This window comes from Macaca mulatta, chromosome 1, assembly GCF_049350105.2.
Source record: "Macaca mulatta isolate MMU2019108-1 chromosome 1, T2T-MMU8v2.0, whole genome shotgun sequence".
Taxonomy (NCBI): domain Eukaryota; kingdom Metazoa; phylum Chordata; class Mammalia; order Primates; family Cercopithecidae; genus Macaca; species Macaca mulatta.
Genome location: NC_133406.1, coordinates 29545001 through 29566491, shown reverse-complemented (window position 1 = coordinate 29566491; position 21491 = coordinate 29545001). Strand labels below are relative to the sequence as shown.

General features: G+C 38.5%; 1 protein-coding gene across 6 annotated transcripts in view; it reads right to left on the bottom strand.

The window, feature by feature from the left end:
• DNM3 (dynamin 3) overlaps positions 1–21491 on the bottom strand; it is a 563268-nt gene that overhangs the window by 342359 nt on the left and 199418 nt on the right. For all 6 annotated transcript variants that reach the window (XM_028850447.2, XM_077999966.1, XM_015124070.3 and 3 more), the window contains exons 9-10: positions 20239–20306; positions 16112–16250 (exon numbers count right to left, since the gene is read on the bottom strand). In XM_028850447.2, coding sequence (XP_028706280.1) covers positions 16112–16250; positions 20239–20306 — 207 coding nt within the window. The remainder of the gene's footprint in view (positions 1–16111; positions 16251–20238; positions 20307–21491) is intronic.

Sequence of the window (21491 nt, the reverse complement as noted above, 5' to 3'; positions counted from 1 at the left end):
AAAGCAGATCTGAGTATTAATACTCAAAAAGTTACACTACCAAAAGAGAAGCAGAGATAAATTATGTATTTTACAGAAGATACTCATTGCCGTTCTGGAAGCAAAAATGAAATATCATCAACTTCTAAAGAAGAATGTCAAGGTGATGGGAGAGGCTTCACAAACTATCATCAGAAGTAACCTTGTTATGTTGAGGAAACACTTCAAAACCAGTGGAGCAATTCCCTAGGAAGAAAGCAGAACCGTGGATACCATCTAGCACTGGGCTCCTGCCGAGTTGGCACTTAATAAAATTCAAAGATGAAGAAGTCAGAAAACAGGACAAAGAAAAGGATAAAGACTAACATTTTATATAGTGCCTACCATGTGCCAGGAGCTAAGGACTTCATGAATTACCTCCTTCAATATTCACAGCAATCAGAAAAGACAGATATAATTATTAACCTCATTTATTTATTTATTTATTTATTTTTCCGAGATAGAGTTTCGCTCTTGTCACCCAGGCTAGAGTGCAGCTCACTGCAACCTCCACCTCCTGTCTCAAGCGATTCTCCTGCCTCAGCCTCCTGAGTACCTGGGATTACAGGCACATGCCACCAAGCTCAGCTAATTTTTGTATTTGTAGTAAAGACGGGGTTTCACCATGTTGGCCAGGCTGGTCTCTAACTTCTGACCTCAGGTGATCCACCTGCCTTGGCCTCCTAAAGTGCTGGGATTATAGGCGTGAACCACCATGCCCAGCCAATCCCATTTAATAGAGGAGAAAAGTGAAGCACAGAGAGATTAAGTAACTCATGCCCATGACTAAACAGCTCAAAAATGGTGGATTCAGGATTCCAACCTAAGTCCTAGGACTCCAGAGCCCATGGTCTTGTCCATTACTCTTCAAGGATGATTCATCCCATGAAGCACAGAGAGACTCCTTTAACTTTTTAAATTCTCCCCATAGAAAATAGATGTGTATATGTACATTTTTCCCAAAAACTATGGAAATTGTGTATGTCAATCACTTAACCCCATCTAAGTTATGCAGGTAATTGTTCAAAAAATAGTTTGTAAAAGTGAATAGATTAATTACAGTTGTTTTCAATATAAGGAAGAAAGAGAATGGGATGCTATGAAAATGTTTAAGGAACCCTAATCCAGAAGGAAGACTTAGACAGGCAAAGGTATGTAAGAATGGCCATGGAGAAGATGAAGTTTGCCAGGAACAGAAACATGTGTGAAGGTGAGATGGAAGTGCAGGCAATTAGCAGTGATAAAAGTAAAAGAAAGTCAGTGCAGAAATTGAGGATTATGATCCTGAGACAAAGCTAGAAAAGTAGAGAGGGGCCACATCAAGCAGATCCTTGCAATTCTGTTAGGAATTTAGGCTACTGAAGCAATTCAGATGGAATGGAAATAATGGTGGCTTCTACTGGGATGACAGCCATGGAAATGGAGAAAAGTGGGCGCATTCATGACACGCCAGGCAAAATATTAATTCCAATTTTTAAAGTACTTGCAAATTAAAGGAGACTACTAGATAGCTCAATATAAAATAGGCAAAGAATATGATTCAATTCACAAAAAAGTAAGAGTCAATAAACAGAAGGAAAAATGAACTGTAAAGTGATCTAATGCAAAGAAAAGCAATAACTATTATGTTGGCAAATTGCTATGATTTTTTTATAAGACTTACTACAGGTGAAGGTATACTGAGATTAGCACAATTTAAACTTGCTGAGGGGTATCAACAAGAGAAATCTTTCTGGAAAGCAATTTGGCATTACGTATAAAAAGTCTTGCGTGCGTGCACACACACACACAGACAGGGAGAAAGAGGCAGAGATCTCAACCTAATAACCTCACAGAGTACTGAACTACAATGATAAGGACATTCATCACAGCATTAGTTGGAAAAGCAACAATAAGATAAACAAATAAAACTATAAACTACCTAGTATCCGATGACGTTAAATAAATGAAGGTAGATCCACTTATGTGATGTAATGTAACCATTTTGAATGACACTTTTTTTTTTTTTTATTATACTTTAAGTTCTAGGGTACTGTGCATAACCTGCAGGTTTGTTACATATGTATACTTGTGCCATGTTGGTGTGCTGCAACCATCAACTCGTCAGCACCCATCAACTCGTCATTTACATCAGGTATAACTCCCAATGCAATCTCTCCCCTCTCCCCCCTCCCCATGATAGGCCCCAGTGTGTGATGTTCCCCTTACCGAGTCCAAGTGATCTCATTGCTCAGTTCCCACCTATGAGTGAGAACATGCGGTGTTTGGTTTTCTGTTCTTGTGATAGTTTGCTAAGAATGATGGTTTCCAGCTGCATCCATGTCCCTACAAAGGACACAAACTCATCCTTTTCTATGGCTGCATAGTATTCCATGGTGTATATGGGCCACATTTTCTTAATCCAGTCTGTCACTGATGGACATTTGGGTTGATTCCAAGTCTTTGCTATTGTGAATAGTGCCGCAATAAACATACGTGTGCATGTGTCTTTATAGCAGCATGATTTATAATCCTTTGGGTATATACCCAGTAATGGGATGGCTGGGTCATATGGTACATCTAGTTCTAGATCCTTGAGGAATCGCCATACTGTTTTCCATAATGGTTGAACTACTTTACAATCCCACCAACAGTGTAAAAGTGTTCCTATTTCTCCACATCCTCTCCAGAACCTATTGTTTCCTGACTTTTTAATGATCGCCATTCTAACTGGTGTGAGATGGTATCTCATTGTGGTTTTGATTTGCATTTCTCTGATGGCCAGTGATGAGCATTTTTTCATGTGTCTGTTGGCTGTATGAATGTCTTCTTTTGAGAAATGTCTGTTCATATCCTTTGCCCACTTTTTGATGGGGTTGTTTGTTTTTTTCTTGTAAATTTGTTTGAGTTCTTTGTAGGTTCTGGATATTAGCCCTTTGTCAGATGAGTAGATTGCAAAAATTTTCTCCCATTCTGTAGGTTGCCTGTTCACTCTGATGGTAGTTTCTTTTGCTGTGCAGAAGCTCTTTAGTTTAATTAGATCCCATTTGTCAATTTTGGCTTTTGCTGCCGTTGCTTTTGGTGTTTTAGACATGAAGTCTTTGCCCATGCGTATGTCCTGAATGGTACTACCTAGGTTTTCTTCTAGGATTTTTATGGTATTAGGTCTAACATTTAAGTCTCTAATCCATCTTGAATTAATTTTTATATAAGGAGTAAGGACAGGATCCAGTTTCAGCTTTCTACTTATGGCTAGCCAATTTTCCCAGCACCATTTATTAAATAGGGAATCCTTTCCCCATTTCTTGTTTCTCTCAGGTTTGTCAAAGATCACATGGCTGTAGATGTGTGGTATTATTTCTGAGGACTCTGTTCTGTTCCATTGGTCTATATCTCTGTTTTGGTACCAGTACCATGCTGTTTTGGTTACTGTAGCCTTGTAGTATAGTTTGAAGTCAGGTAGCGTGATGCCTCCAGCTTTGTTCTTTTGACTTAGGATTGTCTTGGCAATGCGGGCTCTTTTTTGGTTCCATATGAACTTTAAAGCAGTTTTTTCCAATTCTGTGAAGAAACTCATTGGTAGCTTGATGGGGATGGCATTGAATCTATAAATAACCTTGGGCAGTATGGCCATTTTCACGATATCGATTCTTCCTATCTATGAGCATGGTATGTTCTTCCATTTGTTTGTATCCTCTTTTATTTCACTGAGCAGTGGTTTGTAGTTCTCCTTGAAGAGGTCCTTTACATCCCTTGTAAGTTGGATTCCTAGGTATTTTATTCTCTTTGAAGCAATTGTGAATGGAAGTTCATTCCTGATTTGGCTCTCTGTTTGTCTGTTACTGGTGTATAAGAATGCTTGTGATTTTTGCACATTAATTTTGTATAGCTAATGACACAGTAAGGTATTTACAACACTAAGTGAAGAAAATTAGGCTACTAAATATATAATGTGATTATGCACAAGCATAGTGTTTTGGTTTGGATATTTCTTCCCTCCAAATTCATACTAAAATTCAATCCCCAATGTGGCTACACTGACCAGTCGGGCTTTTAAGAGGTGATTGGGTCATGAAGGCTCAGCCATCATGAGTGGATTAATCCATTCATGGATTAATAGATTAATAGGTTATCATGGGAGTGGGACTAGTAGCTTTATAAGAAGAGGACTAGCAACCTGAGCTAGCATGCTACCACACTCAGTGCCCTTACTATATGACTGATACCCTGTACCACCTTGGGACTCTGCACAGAGTCCCCACCAGCAAGAAGGCCCTTACCAGAGGCAGACCCTCAGTGCTGGACTCCTCAGCTTCCATAACTGTAAGAAATAAATTCCTTTTCTGTATACAGAAATAAATCCCTTTTCTGTATACCAGGTTTCAGGTATTCTGTTACAAACAACAGAAAATGAACTAAGACACATCCACACACACATGCACACACGCACAGAGTCACACACCACCATATACCCTCGATATTTTTCAAGGATATAGCCCAATCTTACAAATACCAACATTCTTGAGTAATATGGTAGCATATAATATTTCTCCAAACTTGTAAGGACTTGGATCAAGGCCTCCCTGAAATGTGGCTTCTGTATGGTCACCTGCGGTCACTGTACACATTACCTTTACAGCATGCACAACATATATTAGTGTGTTAGCAAGATAACAAACTACAGTACTTCATGGAACCATCATAATCACAAGATCTCATATATGTTAAATCTTCCGTTGCTGCAAGTCTACTCTCTCTGCATAGAAAAAGATTTGCACGATACTAAAAAGTGTTAATAGAGATAATTCTTTGAATAATGCATAATTTTATTTATCTACATTTTCCAAATATTTCTACAGTGGATATAGATTATGTTCATAACATCATAAAAGCATAGAAACCTGACTGCTTTAGTTACCTCAAAAATCATCACCAGTGTCTCTATGAGGTCCTCGATTTCTCATCCCCTTACTGGCTCTTATCTGAATCCTGAGATGTATGCTCACCTGGGGGCTTATTTCATGAATTATTGCAAGATACAAATGGAGCTCATACTTCTCATTTTGGCAACATTCTCCAGAAAAAGCTCTATTATACCAGAACCCCTCTTAACTCTCTGAAAGTCCTGCAAGTTATTTTTTGTGAGGCTTATAAAAGCCTTCAGAGTGGAAGAGATGGCTGATCAATTCCAGTCCTTCTTGACTAGTGCAAACCTGAGTGATGTATCTGACACCAACCATTAGCCTGCCCTAGGCCACCAAGACAATCAATTCCCCTGCACCCAGACAGCCTCCCAAGCTATTCAATGACAGCCAGACTATTATAGAATCACTTTGCCTCAGAGAAGTAACTACGCAAGCAATGGAGGTCTACCAAGGAAGACTGGGATGCCTTTAACAACATTTAGAAAACAGATTACAGCAGAAAGTTATTTTTAAAACCATCAAATAGTGGCAATATAAATATTTATTCAGAAACTAAACACTTGATAGCTGAAGGACCCCAGGCCAGTACATGGCCATCATTGAGTCAGGGAAAGGCCAAAATGACAAGAATATCCCATGAAGTACAGACATCTAAGAATGCCTCCAATCTACTGGCCTTGGCAGGAGGATTGATCTGTGTGCATGCGTGTATCTCCTGATCTTTCCAAGATTACTGCCCGTGGGCTTAATTCTACCAGAAAAGGAATCTGTAAGAGCCACAGTTTTGTACCTACAATTGAGACAACTGGAAGTCAATAAGCCTAAATTCTAAGCAGAACAAAAGAAAAAGAGTATACACTAGAAGAACTACCATTATGGAGACAAAGGAGGAAAAACCTTGAAGAGACACTAAGCAATGTAAGATTTAGGCATCACTGAATGGCATTAATGAAACAACTGGTTTGTTTACTAGCTGGTTGATATTGAACTGATTGTGGGAGTATAAGAGTCAAAATCTTGGTTTTAACTGCTGGCTTTCAAATATATAAAAATAGTCCCAATTCTTTTTATATATAAATAGTCCCAAATATATAAATAGTCCCAATTCTTAAGATACATACATAGAGAGGCTTAAAAAAAAAAGTCCTACTGATGTTTAAAATTATTTCTGATTAGGCTTTCTACCACTCATTTCATTATTTCATTTAATCTCATAATGAGATTATTTCATGATCTCATTCAAACTGTGCCCTGCTCAGTTTGCGTCACCCTTTACTTAGCTTTAAAACATACTTAACTTTGATTGCTCAATTCAATCCCTCACCTCTCTTCTATGTCTCTTATTTAATGTGCAATCACCATTTCTTCAATCATTTATTCCATTATAATTGTCAATCATTTTTGCACTTTTTAAATTTGAATGTCAAATTAAAAGCCTACAGTTGTAAGAATATGGGAGTTATTATTTGTCAAAGTAATCAGAATATTAATTATGTATGCCCAAATAATATTGATGTAGAAGACGTCATCTTTAGGCCTTTATTCCTCTAATGATTAATTAAATAACCTATAAATTGGTTTATAGAGAGTTAAGGGATTAAGGATTTGCTATTCGTTATAATAACTACATTCCTAAATTTATGTCACATCAGTCATTCATTGTGCAACTGCTACAGTCCAGCTCCATGCTCAGTTTATGTCATAACACCTGATATTAGAAACCACATAGTCTTGAGTGGCAGGTTGCCTATACAGATAAATAGTCGTATAAGAGAAATATTTTCTAAAAACCAAGGGGAAATATGAAGAAATAAATGCATAAACCAGGTATGAGAGGTCCTCTGAAGATTTGATGCTTACATTATAATAGTGAAACTTGTAGTCAAAGCTATACATTTATTATACAGCAAATTAGTTCTAAATGGCTTATTGTTAAAATTGCATTGAACATCCTTTTTTTTTTTTTTAAGACAGAGTCTCACTCTGTTGCCCAGGCTGGAGTGCAGTGACACATCTTGGCTCACTGCAACCTCCACCTCCTGGGTTCAAGCAATGCTCCTTTCTCAGCCTCCTGAATAGTTGGAACTATAGGCACCCACCACCACGTCTGGCCTGCGTTGAGTATTCTTAAATAATACAGAAGATTCAATGGAGAAACAATACAATATACATGACTTTAGGAATCAAAACCTTCAACATTTAATTCAAGGAGAATATTTTAATTATACATGTTCTGAGAGAAAGCAGCAAAACATGTTTTAATAAGGTCCAATGTTATAAGTGTTATTTAGGGTAGTGATTAATTATTTTGGTGGAACCTCAATATAAAAATTTAATTTCAATAAGTCACATTTTCCTAGAGAAAAAAAAAAAACTTGGAAGACATTTCTATCCAACAAAACAAAAATTATACACTTCCAAAATGTATTTACAGTTTATCAAATCATAAGATCTATGCTATGCTAGTACATTTTCTTAAAATGGTCAAGAGACCAGACAAGATTTCTGTATCTTCAAGAGGAACAAGTTCGATGCCTCTAGCAAAAACTGGAGTTATTAGGTAACCATCTGTTCATAGTTCCATACCAAACCTCACTAAGAAAATAAAGTCAGAACAAAATTTTTTCTATACTTAAATTGACTTGATTGGTTTGGCTGACCTAAAGATAAGGGTTTTTATGAAAAAGCTATAAACCTTTAAATGCTAGCTGCTTGCTACAAACCAAGTAGAAATAATTCAAGTGATGAGTGAATTTTAGCACTCATAAGAGCATTCAATTTTTTTATTTCATTTTCTGTGAATTAACCACCCACCCAACCTGACAAAATCCCTTGCCATCCTTTGTTTTGGTATAGCATAGTGTTGGATTTATTCAGGATATGAGAAGACACTCATCTGCGCATAACACATTTGCTATGAAAAAAAATTTTTTTAACAGATGTATTTGTAGAAAAATTTACAAAGGTGATTGAAGATGAGAAGCAATTGTAATATAAAGAGATCAAGAAATAGTGACTGTTTTCTAAGTTGCACAGGGGTTAATGGGAAAGTTCCTTATGGGGTGTTCTACATTGGCATATGAGTGGCATGTGAGAAGTCAAGGAAGGTCAAAGTGAAGTTGGCAGGAAGCGGAAAGGAGTGCCAGATCCCAACTAGGCAAACTGGGACCAAGTGGGCTAATGTTAGGCTTCCTTCTCCAGGTGGGCAAATACTTAATCTAGAAACCTCAAATATTTTCCACAAAGAGCAGGAGAAGTGGTGAGGTATAAGATGGAAAAACTTTTAAACAGAGAAATGAAGAGAACTCTAGTGTTATTTACGAAATGCTAAGGAATAAGAAACAAGGAGAGTAGAAAAACAAAAACAAAATTAAAAGTCCAACCTTGAGTGAATAAAACTGGGTGCCGCAGAGTAGTCAAAAGGCCTGTTACTTAAGTAATTCAGAAAACATCCAAAAAGGAAGTCAGGGTGGGTTGACATGGTGGCAAAACAACACCTGAAGATCATAATCAGATTTTCATCTCTCTCTTCCCAAGTTTATCTCTGGTAGACACATTAATGAGCAGTTAAAATGGAAAAAAAAAAAAAAAACCTTCAAAACAGAAAGTGGGAGAAAATTCAGGGACCATGGTAAATTATAAATTAAGAACCAAGTATAAAGATTACAAATCCTTTAATGAGTTTTAAGATTAAAAGGTGAGATTCTATCACATTAAAACTGAGTCCCAGGCCTGAATTTCCTAAAATACCCAACAAAAGTTTCAGACTTTAATAACCTGTCTGATTTGAAGCCTGGTCACCAGGCTATTACATGGCACCAACCTGGGCACCATGTCTATTACATTAGACAGGTATTGTATGCAAAGCACAGCACAGAGTTTGACTGGGTGGCAACCACTAGGAGGTGAAATGCAAGTATTTTCATGCAGCGTAAAAATCACAGCACATCTATATAAACCTAAAAGAAAGTCCTAAATAGTATGATACTTTGAAGCCATTTTCCTTCATCCTACTTCAGACAAATTGACCGTCACCTACTGCATCAATGAGATATAATTCATTTTTTTAATCATTCATTCAATAATTACTGTTGAAAACCAGGCTGTTTTAGGGTTGACAAACAGAGCAATGAGCTTAATAAGCCAAGTTCTTATTCTCATGCAACTTGTATTCTCAAGGCCCCTTGATTATCTTATGACAACAACAACAGACATAAATAATATAATTAATATATTAAGAGTAATATATACGGCAAAGAAAAATAAAGTTTGGTAAGTAGATGAACGATGGCGTGTGTGTGTGTGTGTGTGTGTGTGTGTGTGTGTGTGTGTGTGTTTGGGGGAGGGCTATGCAACTGTAAACAGAAAAGTCAGCGAAAGACTCTGCTTTATGGGGCATTTGAATAGCAGAGACCTGAAACAAGCAATGGTTTGATCCATGCAGCTATCTTGGGGCAGATCATTTCCTACATGAAGAATGAGAAGTGCAAAGACTCTACAGTCATGTTTCACTGGCCTGCTAAATAAATAAGGAATCCAGTGCAGCTGGAGAGGACCGAGAGGAGGAGAGAAAGGGGAGGAGATGAGTTTAGAGATGAAAAGCTGGGGGCAAGACTGTGCAGGGCCTTGGAAGCCATGGTAAGGACTTGGATTCACTTGTTTAGTTATGTGTATTCAGAGCTAGATATTTACTTACCTAATAAGCCACAAGATTCAGCATTTCTTCTAACAGCACTTCTTAATGGAAAATCTTTCCCTTTATTTATTTTTTTAATTTTTTTTTTGGAAATGGAGTCTCACTGTTGTCACCTGGGCTGGAGTGCAAAGGTGCGATCTCGACTCACTGCAACCTCCACGTCCCGGGTTCCAGCAATCCTCCTGCCTTAGCCTCCTGAGTAGTTGAGACTATAGGCACCCCCTACCACGTTCAGCTAATTTTTGTATTTTTATTAGAGATGGGGTTTTACCACATTGGCCAGGCTGGTCTCAAACTCCTGACCTCAGGTGATCCACCTGTCTTGGCCTCCCAAAGTGCTGAGATTACAGGCGTGAGCCACCACGCCTGGCCCTTTCCCTGTATTTCTAATAGCTGACTAAGGTATCTTTTTTTTCCCCCCTTGCAAAACTTTTTTTTTCTAAACAGGAAAAAAATCAATTAATTAGTATGATAATGATCCAAGAATGCGGTTTCCCAAAAGGCCAGTAAATGTCACAGTTGCTAAACTGTGGTTAAAAAAACCAAGATGTTCCTCTCAGTGCTTCCTGAAAAGACCTTCAGCACCCTGTGATGATGATGCACTGGAGAAGAGGAGGTAAGGAAAAGCAGCTGAAAAGAGATGCCCGCCAAAATAATTTTAAAGTTGAGATGTCCCTGGCATGAAGCCAAATAGCTCATAAAGCTCTAATGTTCCTGTCTTATCCTCCAGTGCCCCAGAGACAACAGTGAGAAAATATCTGGGAAGAAATGCATTCCCCCAGGTTAGGAGTCTAGCTTTGTGTTTTGTTGTTTGAACACACATAAATCCCATATGTTCTTCACTGATGTTTATTTAATGCAGCTGAAGAAAAAAGCATTTAAGGTTTTTACACATAAGGCATCACATGAGGAGTTGTAAATGAAAACTGTATTTTATGTTTATATATGTATATACGCTATAACAGAAATATATATATAATTACAATATAGCTGGAATTACTTATTTTCACATTGCCTGGGGCAGTCTTTGATTACTCCTATTACTCCAGTGAAAGTATTCATAGCACCCCCTTTAAGTCTCAGAAATGTCTTGTACTGAACAATAAATTACATAGTCACCTTATCTATGGCTCATGTTCAAAAGAAGGCAAGTAATAAAGTCCCAGCAGACTCAACTCTAATTAGGATTATTTTGCTTTGCAAAATATTTTAATTAGACCAGTTTTTAAATAAAAGATATTGAAAGTATACCTAATAAGGCCAAAAATGAAAAACATCAAAATGCAGCATAAGGAAAAGGATAGATGTTTGAAAGAAAATCTGCCTAAATTTTATCATCTTAAAAGGAATGGCTAAAATACTCTTTTAAAACCAAGTATATATATTTGTGACCACTGGATAACTTTAGAACATCTAAATTGTCATTAAATGTTTATAAAATGCCCATATGTGGAGTTGGTCACTGTGTTACAGTCTAGTTAGATAAGATAAAAAACACAGTGCCTTTTTTTCAAAGGAGCTTATAATCAACAAGAGGAGATATGTAAACAAATAAATACAAACAAATCTCAGGGCAGTATCATAAATGCTATGATACAAATACACATAGGGTATCAACAGAAGCACTAAAAGGGGAGTTGGGAGAGAGACCAGGAAGGGACTCACAGAGGCCCTTTGGGAAGATTTTAAGGAAAATAGAATGATTGAGCTGGCTCCCTAAAAATGAGAGGGGATGGCAGGTAAACACAGGAGGGAAAGTGAGACATTCTAGACAAAAGGAATCACTTATGCAAACGGCAAAGGCATGAAAAATCTTTGAAGATAGTGCAAATCATCTAGAATGGCTGAAGCAAGTGGTGGGACCAAAGATATAGCTGGAGAAGTATTCAGAGATCAGACGGGGAAGCTAAATACAATCCTAAATTAGCTGAACTTTATTCTCAAGGCTCTGAGAAGTCGTTGAATAATTTTGAGGATATAGGCAAAAGGTATATCTGTTTTTTAGAAAAATCACTTTGCAAGCAGTGGCAAAGATGAATTTGAGGGTGACCAGGCTAGAAGTAGATCTGTTAGGGGGCCACTGGAGTAATTCAGGCTTAAAAGTAATGCTCAGCACTTTAAGTAAGAAAAGAGAATAGTTGCAGTCAAGCCTCCCTTAAAGAGGCTTGAGCTAGAAGTACAGATTTGGGAATCAGCAATATTTTAAGTGGTAGTTGAACTATCACAGACATTATCTGTCAAGGAGAAAATATAGTAAGAACAGAATAAAACCAGGAGTAACCTCTGTGGGATCCCAGTGTTTAGAGGCAAGCAAAAATGGACGAATGCTCAAAGGAGGTGGAGAAGGAATAAAGAGAAAGAGGGAAGAGAGCCCATGAGAGAGGAGTGCCAGCTTTATAAAGAGAGTGGAATATAGTCTCAGGAATAAGAGTGTCCATTGGGCTCGGCAATCAGGACTCTCACTGATCTTTGCAATAATTAACTCTATAGAATAGTGGGTTAGAAGCCAAATTTCAGTTGAGGAATTAACTGGAGATGAGACAGCAAAGATGCAAAGCATAAATTACTTTTTTCCCAAGAGGGCTGACCATGAAAGGAGAAAAGTAGGGCAGCAGATGAGTCTTTGTCACTGTTTTTTTTTTAAATTTGGACAGACATAGATATGTTTATAAGCTGATTTTTTAAAATGTGATGGTGAAGATGATGATTCAGGAAATAAAAGGCTAAAAAGAGTACATCCTCAAAGGAGGTGAGAGTACAGATAGGAAACCATCCCCTACCCCCTTGGTCAGGAATAGTATCTCAACAGAGAGGATAAGAAGGGGGTGTGGCTGTGAATACAGGTAAGTTTGAGGGATAGAAGACAAGAATCAATGTTTCATAGTGCCCATTTATGGCCCCTATTTTCTCTGCGAAATCTTCATTGAAAGTGAGGATGAAAGTGATGAGTCAGGTGGCTTGAAGAGAGTGCTAAAAGTATAACATCATTATCATGGAGAACACAGGAAGTTGCTAATTACTAAGATACTGAAGCACTACTGGGCGGCAGTTGAAATTGGACTAAGAGGAAGACCATGAATATATTGTGGCACCAGTTCACACAAATAGACAAGTATCTCCAAGCTCTTCAGAAGCCTGTGGGGAAAGGAAAATAAAGACAAGCAGTAAATTTTAGCAGTCCTGGAGTTTCAAAAGGTGGCCAAGTTAATCCAAGTGGAACTGAAGTAATAGATAAGAAAACTAATGATGGATGTACATCTGCTCACCCGTACACCTTATGGGCTCTAAGGTTTAATGCTGGAAGGGGAAATAACAGGAGGCTCCCACTTTAGCAGCAAGGCCCAGACACATTTTCCAACCTAGACATGTCAGCAGTGAAGTGGACACTAAATTTCAAACCTTCAAAATAGAGCTTTTCCGTTAATTTCCCAATTGGCTTAAAATCTAAAGAGGATGAAGGGGGTGATCAGCATTCTGCAGGCCCTTTAAAAGGGTTTACGATTTCCTAGTAAAACATTTTTTTATGACAACAAGAGCCAGACGTCATGAAACTATGTGCTAGCTCAGACTGAATGGAGAGCAAAGATCTCAAGGAAAAGTTGCTTTCAGGCATTGGACATGATATCCGCATGGACATTGAACACTTCCAAGTTGAAGGTGAATTGGGGATGGAGAGGAAAAATGTAAGCCAGGTTCTAAAGATCCTGAAGAATGCAAGGGAGTGACCTGGAACTTGGTGGTGACAGTGAATATAAGGAACAGGTACAGCTGGCACCACCTAGGCCTTAATGGAAGACTGTGAGAAAGTGAAGGAATAATCTTTGGAAGCCACAAAAGGAGAAGTGGGCAAATGTCATACCCAATAAAGGCCCTCAGATTTTTCCAGTTTGGGCTAGAACAAATATCCTTCACTGAAGAAAGCTAAAGGGTAAACAGTAACCTCAGGGGAAAAGCTAGATTTTATGTTTATCTAAGGCAAACTATAAAATTTTTGAGAAGATAGTAAAAATATATAGAAGACCAATCCAAGGAGCATAATGGAAAGGGTGGAGAGCAAGAATAGAAGCCAAAAAGTGTCTGGGAACAAGCTGTCTCATCCCATGCCATCAGAACTGACTGTTGGCTTTCCAGTAGGTTGGATAAAATGGGAAATGATAAAAAAAAAAGAAAGATTCATGCATACCATAAACACTTTATATAACTTAAAACATAAATGTCCACACATGTGCCAATCTTTTGATGTAAGGCCAAGGTCTGTTCTCTGCATATGGATCTGCTGATCGGAGTTATGCATCTTCTGTCTTACATAAACCACATCCTTCATCTATGATTTCCAGTTTTGCTTTCTTTACAGTGGAGGGAGAACCTGAAGATACTTGTGAAATAATTTGAATGCCAAACTTATTCAGATTTTTATAATCCCCTCTTCACACACACACACATTCTTTTGCCATTATCCTGCCTACACCTAGTCAATAGCAAAGCTTTTGCAGCTAACATTTATCAAGTCTTCTCACAGCATTCAGGTTAGTTTTCATAGAAACAAAACTCAAAGTCTTTTTTGCATTGGATCAGTTTAATTACTCTGTTTATTCAAAGTATATTATTCAAATAAGTACGACTGGCTAAATGGGTTTGGGAACAAACGCAGCACAACTGTCCCTCGTAAAGAAGACAGGTTAATTGGTAGGAGTAAGAGACATGGACAACCTAAAGAGAAGCCTCTGGCTAAACACATCTGTGTGCTGAGAGTGGCAATCCTTAGGAAACTCAGTATCAGTTAATCTTGAAAGTCAGCAAAGAGATCAATTAAGAGAGCTTTAAATGTACAAGGGACATGATAGGTTGCATTTTGAAGAGTAGGTGAGGGTAGCAGGGATGAGAACTGTTAGCAACTGACTTCAGCTTTCCAAGAGGTGAGCCGGTAGAAAGATTGATTTTTTTCAACTCCATGTGCATTCTTCTTTCTGTCCCTCAGTCCCTTTACTCCTGTGGCTCTTCTTGTTTTGGAGAAGAAATACCAGGAGTTTAGGAAATGAGGTGGAAGAGCAGTAGGAGCTCTAGAAAAGGGGTCTGAAACTCCCAGTCACCTCTGGGTCCCAAGCTAGTTCCATTTACTGCTTTTCTTTCAGCCTTCACATCTAGGAATTCGGCCCACTTGCCTCTTCTCCTATGTACATCTGTTCTTTACCTGAGCCCTTCTGTCAGGTAAATGGGAACTAATATTCATATTCATTCTAATTCTCTGTCCCTCTCATTCTCTCTCTTTCTTCCCACTAGTTTTTCAGAAAGGTAACTCCTCGTAACCATCTATAAAGGGAAAGATAACAAAACTAACAAAAACAGAATTATCATAGGTTGGAGAAATATTAAAAGCATGAGTGTTAACTGTCAGGGGGCTAGACCTACCCTACTGTAAACACCATCACTAATTCTCTTTTTGTGTTTTTCAATACAAGATATTCCTTCCATGAACCGAGAAATTCAGCACATGTTCTCCATATTCCTCAGTGAGGAGTCCTCCTACTTGGGAAGTCTTACCCCAGCACTCTACAGCATAGATTTAATAGATACTCAGGGTAGAGAATATCTATTAATATTTATGTTATTTATTAATATCTATTTATAAATATCTATTAATATTTATGCAGGCTGCAGGCTTTGGCACTGGATCCTCCCCACTCCTAAGCCCTCTTCCCTCCCCTCCTCACCACTTCTTAATTCGTTAACTTCTCTTCCTGCAACTGAATTCTATAGTACCTCTTTTAGAAAATCTTTTCAACACTTCCCTGCTGCTAAAATGGCAATTTATGGATCACCCACCATTTACTGAGCACTTAAACTATGGTTAATCAGTGTGTTAGGTGGCCCATAGGTTTCAGGCATCATCTTGTTTAATCCTCACTAAAGTGGTATTACCATTATCATCACCATCCTCGTTTGACAGATAAATTAACAAGACTAGAGAGGTTAAACCCAAGGTCACATAGAAAGTATCAGAGCCAGGATTTCAATCTAGGTCACTGAAACTCCAAGGCTGGGTTCTTATCCACTACACTACACTGCCCCTTCCCAGAACACCCAGGCTCAAGTGGAATACATATTCGCAATTTGGAAGAATTTTCTTATGATATACGTACTATCGATGATTTCCTTCTCTAACAATTACCCTCATCCATGCACCACAGGAAAAATAAGCTTAGGGCATTTGCCTAATAGTTTGGAAATAATATTTATTTGTTTAAGACAACAAGGGGAAAATCAGCCAAAGAAATACACTCTTTCTAAACCACCGTATTAGGAATGATAGAAAACAGTATGTCTGCCCTCCATGAAAGCAATTCCCACTCAGTATTTTCCACAACCCTTCCCTGTAGGCAAACACACAACATCTGTAACAAAGTGAGGGTCAGGGAAAGAGAATCATGCAATGAGATAGGGAATGTTGGTAAACCAAAGCCATGTCCTGGAAAGTTAAATAATTCCAACTTACTTTTTTGGTACACTTCTTCACAGTGTTGATTAATTCTTGTATTACCAGATCCACACTCTTCAAAGAAGGCCCTTTCAACTTTACAATCTGTTTCTTGACTATCGCTTCAAATGCCATGTCTGGAGTAAACAATCCTGTCCTGAAGGTAAGAAAGCAAGCAGCCCATGAGATTTTTTAAATTGAGTAATATTCAAAAATCTTTTGAAAAATGTTTAAATTAACATCCTTTTTAAATTAAGCATGTAATAGACCAAGTTTAAAAGCTACATAGTGATTTGTTCCATCCACAGCACTGCTATAATAATATCTTTTTTTTTTTTTTTTTTTTTTTTTTTTTTTTTTTTGAGACGGAGTTTCGCTCTGTTGCCCAGGCTGGAGTGCAGTGGCCCGATCTCAGCTCACCACAAGCTTCGCCTCCCGGGTTCACACCATTCTCCTGCCTCAGCTTCCCGAGCAGCTGGGACTACAGGCGCCCGCCACCTCGCCCGGCTAGTTTTTTGTATTTTTTAGAAGAGACGGGGTTTCACCGTGTTAGCCAGGATGGTCTTGATCTCCTGACCTCGTGATCCGCCCGTCTCGGCCTCCCAAAGTGCTGGGATTACAGGCTTGAGCCACCGCGCCCGGCAATAATATCTTTAATATTGCTAAACCATAATAAGTTCTAATCTATGGAAGATTAGCATTAGCTGAAAACAGTGCCCAAAATGTTTATATGGCACATCTTGTGACCCTTAACTAATATGTAACTGTAATTTGTCTTATCTCACTGTTTCACAGCAATAAAAAGAAATGCTACAATAGAAATGGTGTTCTCAATTTAGATTCCTATTTCTAAAAGATTCCAAAATCAATTCCTTTTCCTTTGTGGAACAGCCAGTGAGCTTCACTTTTTATACACTGAAATAGTAGATTATACAATTTATCCATTCCAGGACAGCTATATTACTGTCAGCCTGACAGTTCCCACTCTGAGGTCCTGGGGTACTGGGAGAATAAGACAGTAAGGGGAGTTATGAATTAATTTTAATATTTCAAGATGCCTAAATTAAATAATGACTTTACAAAAATAACAAATGATAACCAAAGTAACAAGTGTCTTCCTTTGGGCTCTAATTAATTCAAATTGGTGTTATAACAATGCGTCTCTCATGCTGAACAGGAACTCAGGAAAGCAGATATATACATGTGCATATGTGTATGTGTTTCATAAAAAGTGAAAAATGATTACTCAAATTTAAACAAAAGGTCAATAGAGAGAAGCTACAATAACAGAGGCCTTTGAACTCTGAGACTTGGCCATAACTGAAGGCTGGCAGGCTGCAGGCTTTGGCACTGGATCCTCTCCACTCCTAGGCCCTCTTCCCTCCCCTCCTCACCTCTTCTTAATTAGTTAACTTCTCTTCCTGCAACTGAATTCTACAGTACCTCTTTTGGAAAATCTTTTCACACTTCCCTTATACTATCTTGACTTAACGCTCCTTCTTATCATTTGCTTAGCACCCTATGCTCACCTCTATTTCTAACTGTAGTAATCATACTATATTATAATGGTAATTTCTCCAAACTAGGTATGAATCAAATTCAAACTGTTCAGTACAATATTAAAATTTTTTCACTCTTTGACTATAATCTTTCTTCATAGTTACTTTTCTCCTCGCCTTTCGCGTACCCTATGTTTTAGTCAATTTGCCTTTGCTTATATTGTATGTCTTTGCCTTTGTCTATGATGTTCATTTCACGCTCTTCACAATTTTGGTCTATTCAAATCCCACCTGTGCTATAAAGCCCAGATGCAAAGCAAGCACTTATAGTTCCAGTCTTTCCCCAGTCCTGCTGCTGAGACCTTCCTTCTTGGAAGCCCAGCATTCTATTTCACATTGCAGGAAGCTGGGCACATGTTTTAGTCCCATCACTACACAGGAGGGAGAGTTGTTACCCTATTTATCTTGATTTGCCCCATAAGGACCGTCTCCCTCCCTTGCTCATAGTCAGCATTCAGTGTTAACAAAACAATGGAGAAAAACAAAGCATCTCTTCCATCAAGTCCTTCATGGGCAAAGAGGGCTTCTACTACTCAAATAGCCAATGGAATCAAATGGGAAAAAAATTGTCAAACCAAGCATATTTAAAGGCCTAAATAAGCATACCGTGAGTATGTCTTAAGCTCAGGACATTGTGCATTTCTTATCATCTTACAGGCAAATTTATAATAACAACCAACAATCTCCTGTTGTTAGGCGTATAAGTCAGAAATCAACAACTCTGAATTACTGAGATTTTGCAGTTATATTTGACAAAAGCTACATATGGTAATGAGTTTTACAAGTGAAGTAAAAATACTGTATTTGGCTGAGTTCAAATACTGCATGACCCAAAAAATGTAATTTGATTCCACTGCATCTATCAGATAAACATGTCCAAATACCAGATCTGCCCAGCTAAAAAGTAAAATAGTTTCTACACCATATGTATTCTGGATTTGGTGTAGAAGAAATAGAATAGGGAGCTTAGAAATCCTATCGATGATAAAAGAAAAAACATTAGGTTTGGTTATAGAGGTTTTCTCCTCTTCACTTTGTAAACTCATATCTGCCCATACTATTTGAGATTTGTGGAGCAGATTGTCTAAATTTTAAAACAATAAACAACTCAAGCATCATAACTCCTTTGTAAAATCACTCATCACATGCACGCTCAGTGTCAAGCTTTGCCTTCTCAGGGTCTGTTCCCAGCATAGTCTCAACTCGGCCCTTTTGCAGAGGCTGAGCCACAAACGACAACAGGCAGAGGCCACCTCCTACATATGAGGCAATCTGTGTACTAGGCAACTTAAGTTTTATTTCCTTGAATTAAGGACACTACAATTCAACATATGCTCATTAAGTTATGTTTAGCCTTCTGTACATGAAATGAAGAAATAAGTATTTTAAAATCATTTGTTTTCATCATAGTTCTTTAAAGAAATTGTTACGAACTGAATGTTTGTGTTCCCCTAAAACTTCATATGGTGAAACCGTACCCCTCAATGTGATGGTAGTAGGAGGTGGGGCCTTTGGGGGATAATTACATCATGAGGGCAGAACCCTCATGAATGGGATTAGTGCCCTTATAAGAAGAGGCCAGAGAGCTGACTAGCTTTCTCTCTGCCACATGAGGACAGAATGAGAAGACAGCAATGTGCAGGCTGGAAAAGGGCTCTCACCAGAACCCAACCATGCTCACACCCTGACCTAGGATTTTCAAACTCCAGAACCATGAGAAATAAATTTCTGTTGTTTATAAGCCACCCAGGCTGTGGTCATTTGTTACAGCAGTCCAAACAGACTAAGATAGAAGGTAATTTAGAATAAACTCACTTTAAACAAGTGGAAATTCAGACACAAGTTCCACCCCACCCCCAGCTCCACCCAGCTCAGGTCCCTCTGCTCTCCTGACCACATTCCTCAAGACAGTCCCAATGCACATGCATGATTCCTGGCTCCATGGGTACATGCTGTGCCCTCTCATCTCTGTACCTTTGGTCATCCCACACCTTCCACCAGAAAGCCCTTTCTTTTATCCTCCAGCCTCAACAACCTCCATTCCATCCTTCCATCCTCTCCTGTCTCATCACACTGCCACCCACTTCATATACATGCCCCCACACGCGCAAGCACACATGCACACACAACACCCCCTAGCCTGTTGAAATCATTCTCTCCACATGCAAGGATAAACTTGAAAGTAACTACCTCCATTCATCTTTCCCAATCTTGCTCCACAACATTAATCAGAATTAATCTGTCCCTTCTCCGGTATAAGTAATGATTAATTATGAGCATGTCTGGCCTCCGTCATGAAAAACGAAGCCTCTGGAGAATGGGGTCTTGCTAATCTGTGAATCCCCTATTGTGCAGAGTACAGGCTGGAAGTGCAGAAGATGTTTTTGCTTTTTCACTTGGAAAAAACTGACTACAGCAATACAGGAAGTTACCATTAAACTTCAAAGCAGGATTTCCTGTTTCTGACTCCCACCTCTGTATTCTACCCTGTTCAATGATGAAAAGACGAGTTTCCTAGCTATTTATAAACATTAATTTTCTTTTGGTACCTTGAACAGATGACAAAAAAAAATGTGAATCACTTGCCTGATACCATGTATGTTTTTGATTGCATAGCTTATTTCTCTTCGCAATTCTTTCTCATTGAACTCCATCTGCAGATGCAAAATGAGCCATGGTTATGACACTTAATTCCTTTGAATAATATTGTTGAACAATACAGAATGAGAATAACTTGACTTCGTTATTAATAAGTGGATACTCATGTCTTTCCTAACCTAAACCCAGATGGCCAAAACATCTGTTTATATAAAGTCCAAGGCAACACAGAACACTAGGGATTTTGGGGAGTTTAGGGGCAGTGGATTTTAACTCTATTATAGATATGGAGTGCAATGCATAAGGATGCCTTCTGGACATAAATCTAGCCATTCATTTGAAATGTATAATTCTTCATTCTTTTGCTAAATACGGTAAATTTGAAGGCACAGGAGAATGCATAAATGAGGGTATCACCTGATGTGCAGTAGCAGTACAGATGTCCTGAAATTAACAATGACTGTCTTTTGTCCCTGGCCACTTAAACCATTTGAGTTAAAGACCTCTTTGTAAAAGAAAATTAGTGCTATTTTAAAAAGACAACACAGGATAGATTACTGTACAAACATTTCTCAGAAGCCCAGGGTACCATAAATCTACTTGGAAGTAGGATCAAAGTGTCACAGAGCTTAGACCTTGAAGGGGTGGCCAGAGAACACTGAGTTCAGCCCTGACTTCTGAGATTTGGCCTCTCCAGCTTCATTGTCTGTCTACTTCCCCCTCATACTTTATGTCCTGGAATGACGAATTGCTCTAGGTCTCTACCCACAACCAATGGCTTCATAGCTCAGGGCCTTTATCGTTCCTCTCCTGTCTAGATCACCCCCTCCTGTAACCTACCTCTTCCTGCTTAACTAGCTGCTCATCCTTCCAAACTCAGCTCAGAAGCCTGGCTCCTTCACACACTTGAGCTGGGATTCATGTCTGTGGGCTGTGTTTCCATAGCACTTTGTGCTGAAGTTTATCACTTTACTTAGCACATTTGAATGAAACTATCTATTTACCCATTTGCTTCCCACACGAAGACATAAGCACTCGCCTCTCTGTTTGAGACAAGTAGCATGGTCCCTAAAACCACTCAACTGCTATTGGGCATTTTACACTTTGCACATCCAAAGCAGAACTCCTAATTCACTTCTCCATACAAACAGAGCTTTTCCTTCATTTCCCTCATCTGATGGGCACCACCACTCACTCAGCTGTGAAAGCCAAAACCTTGGAAGTCATCTAAAAACTTATCT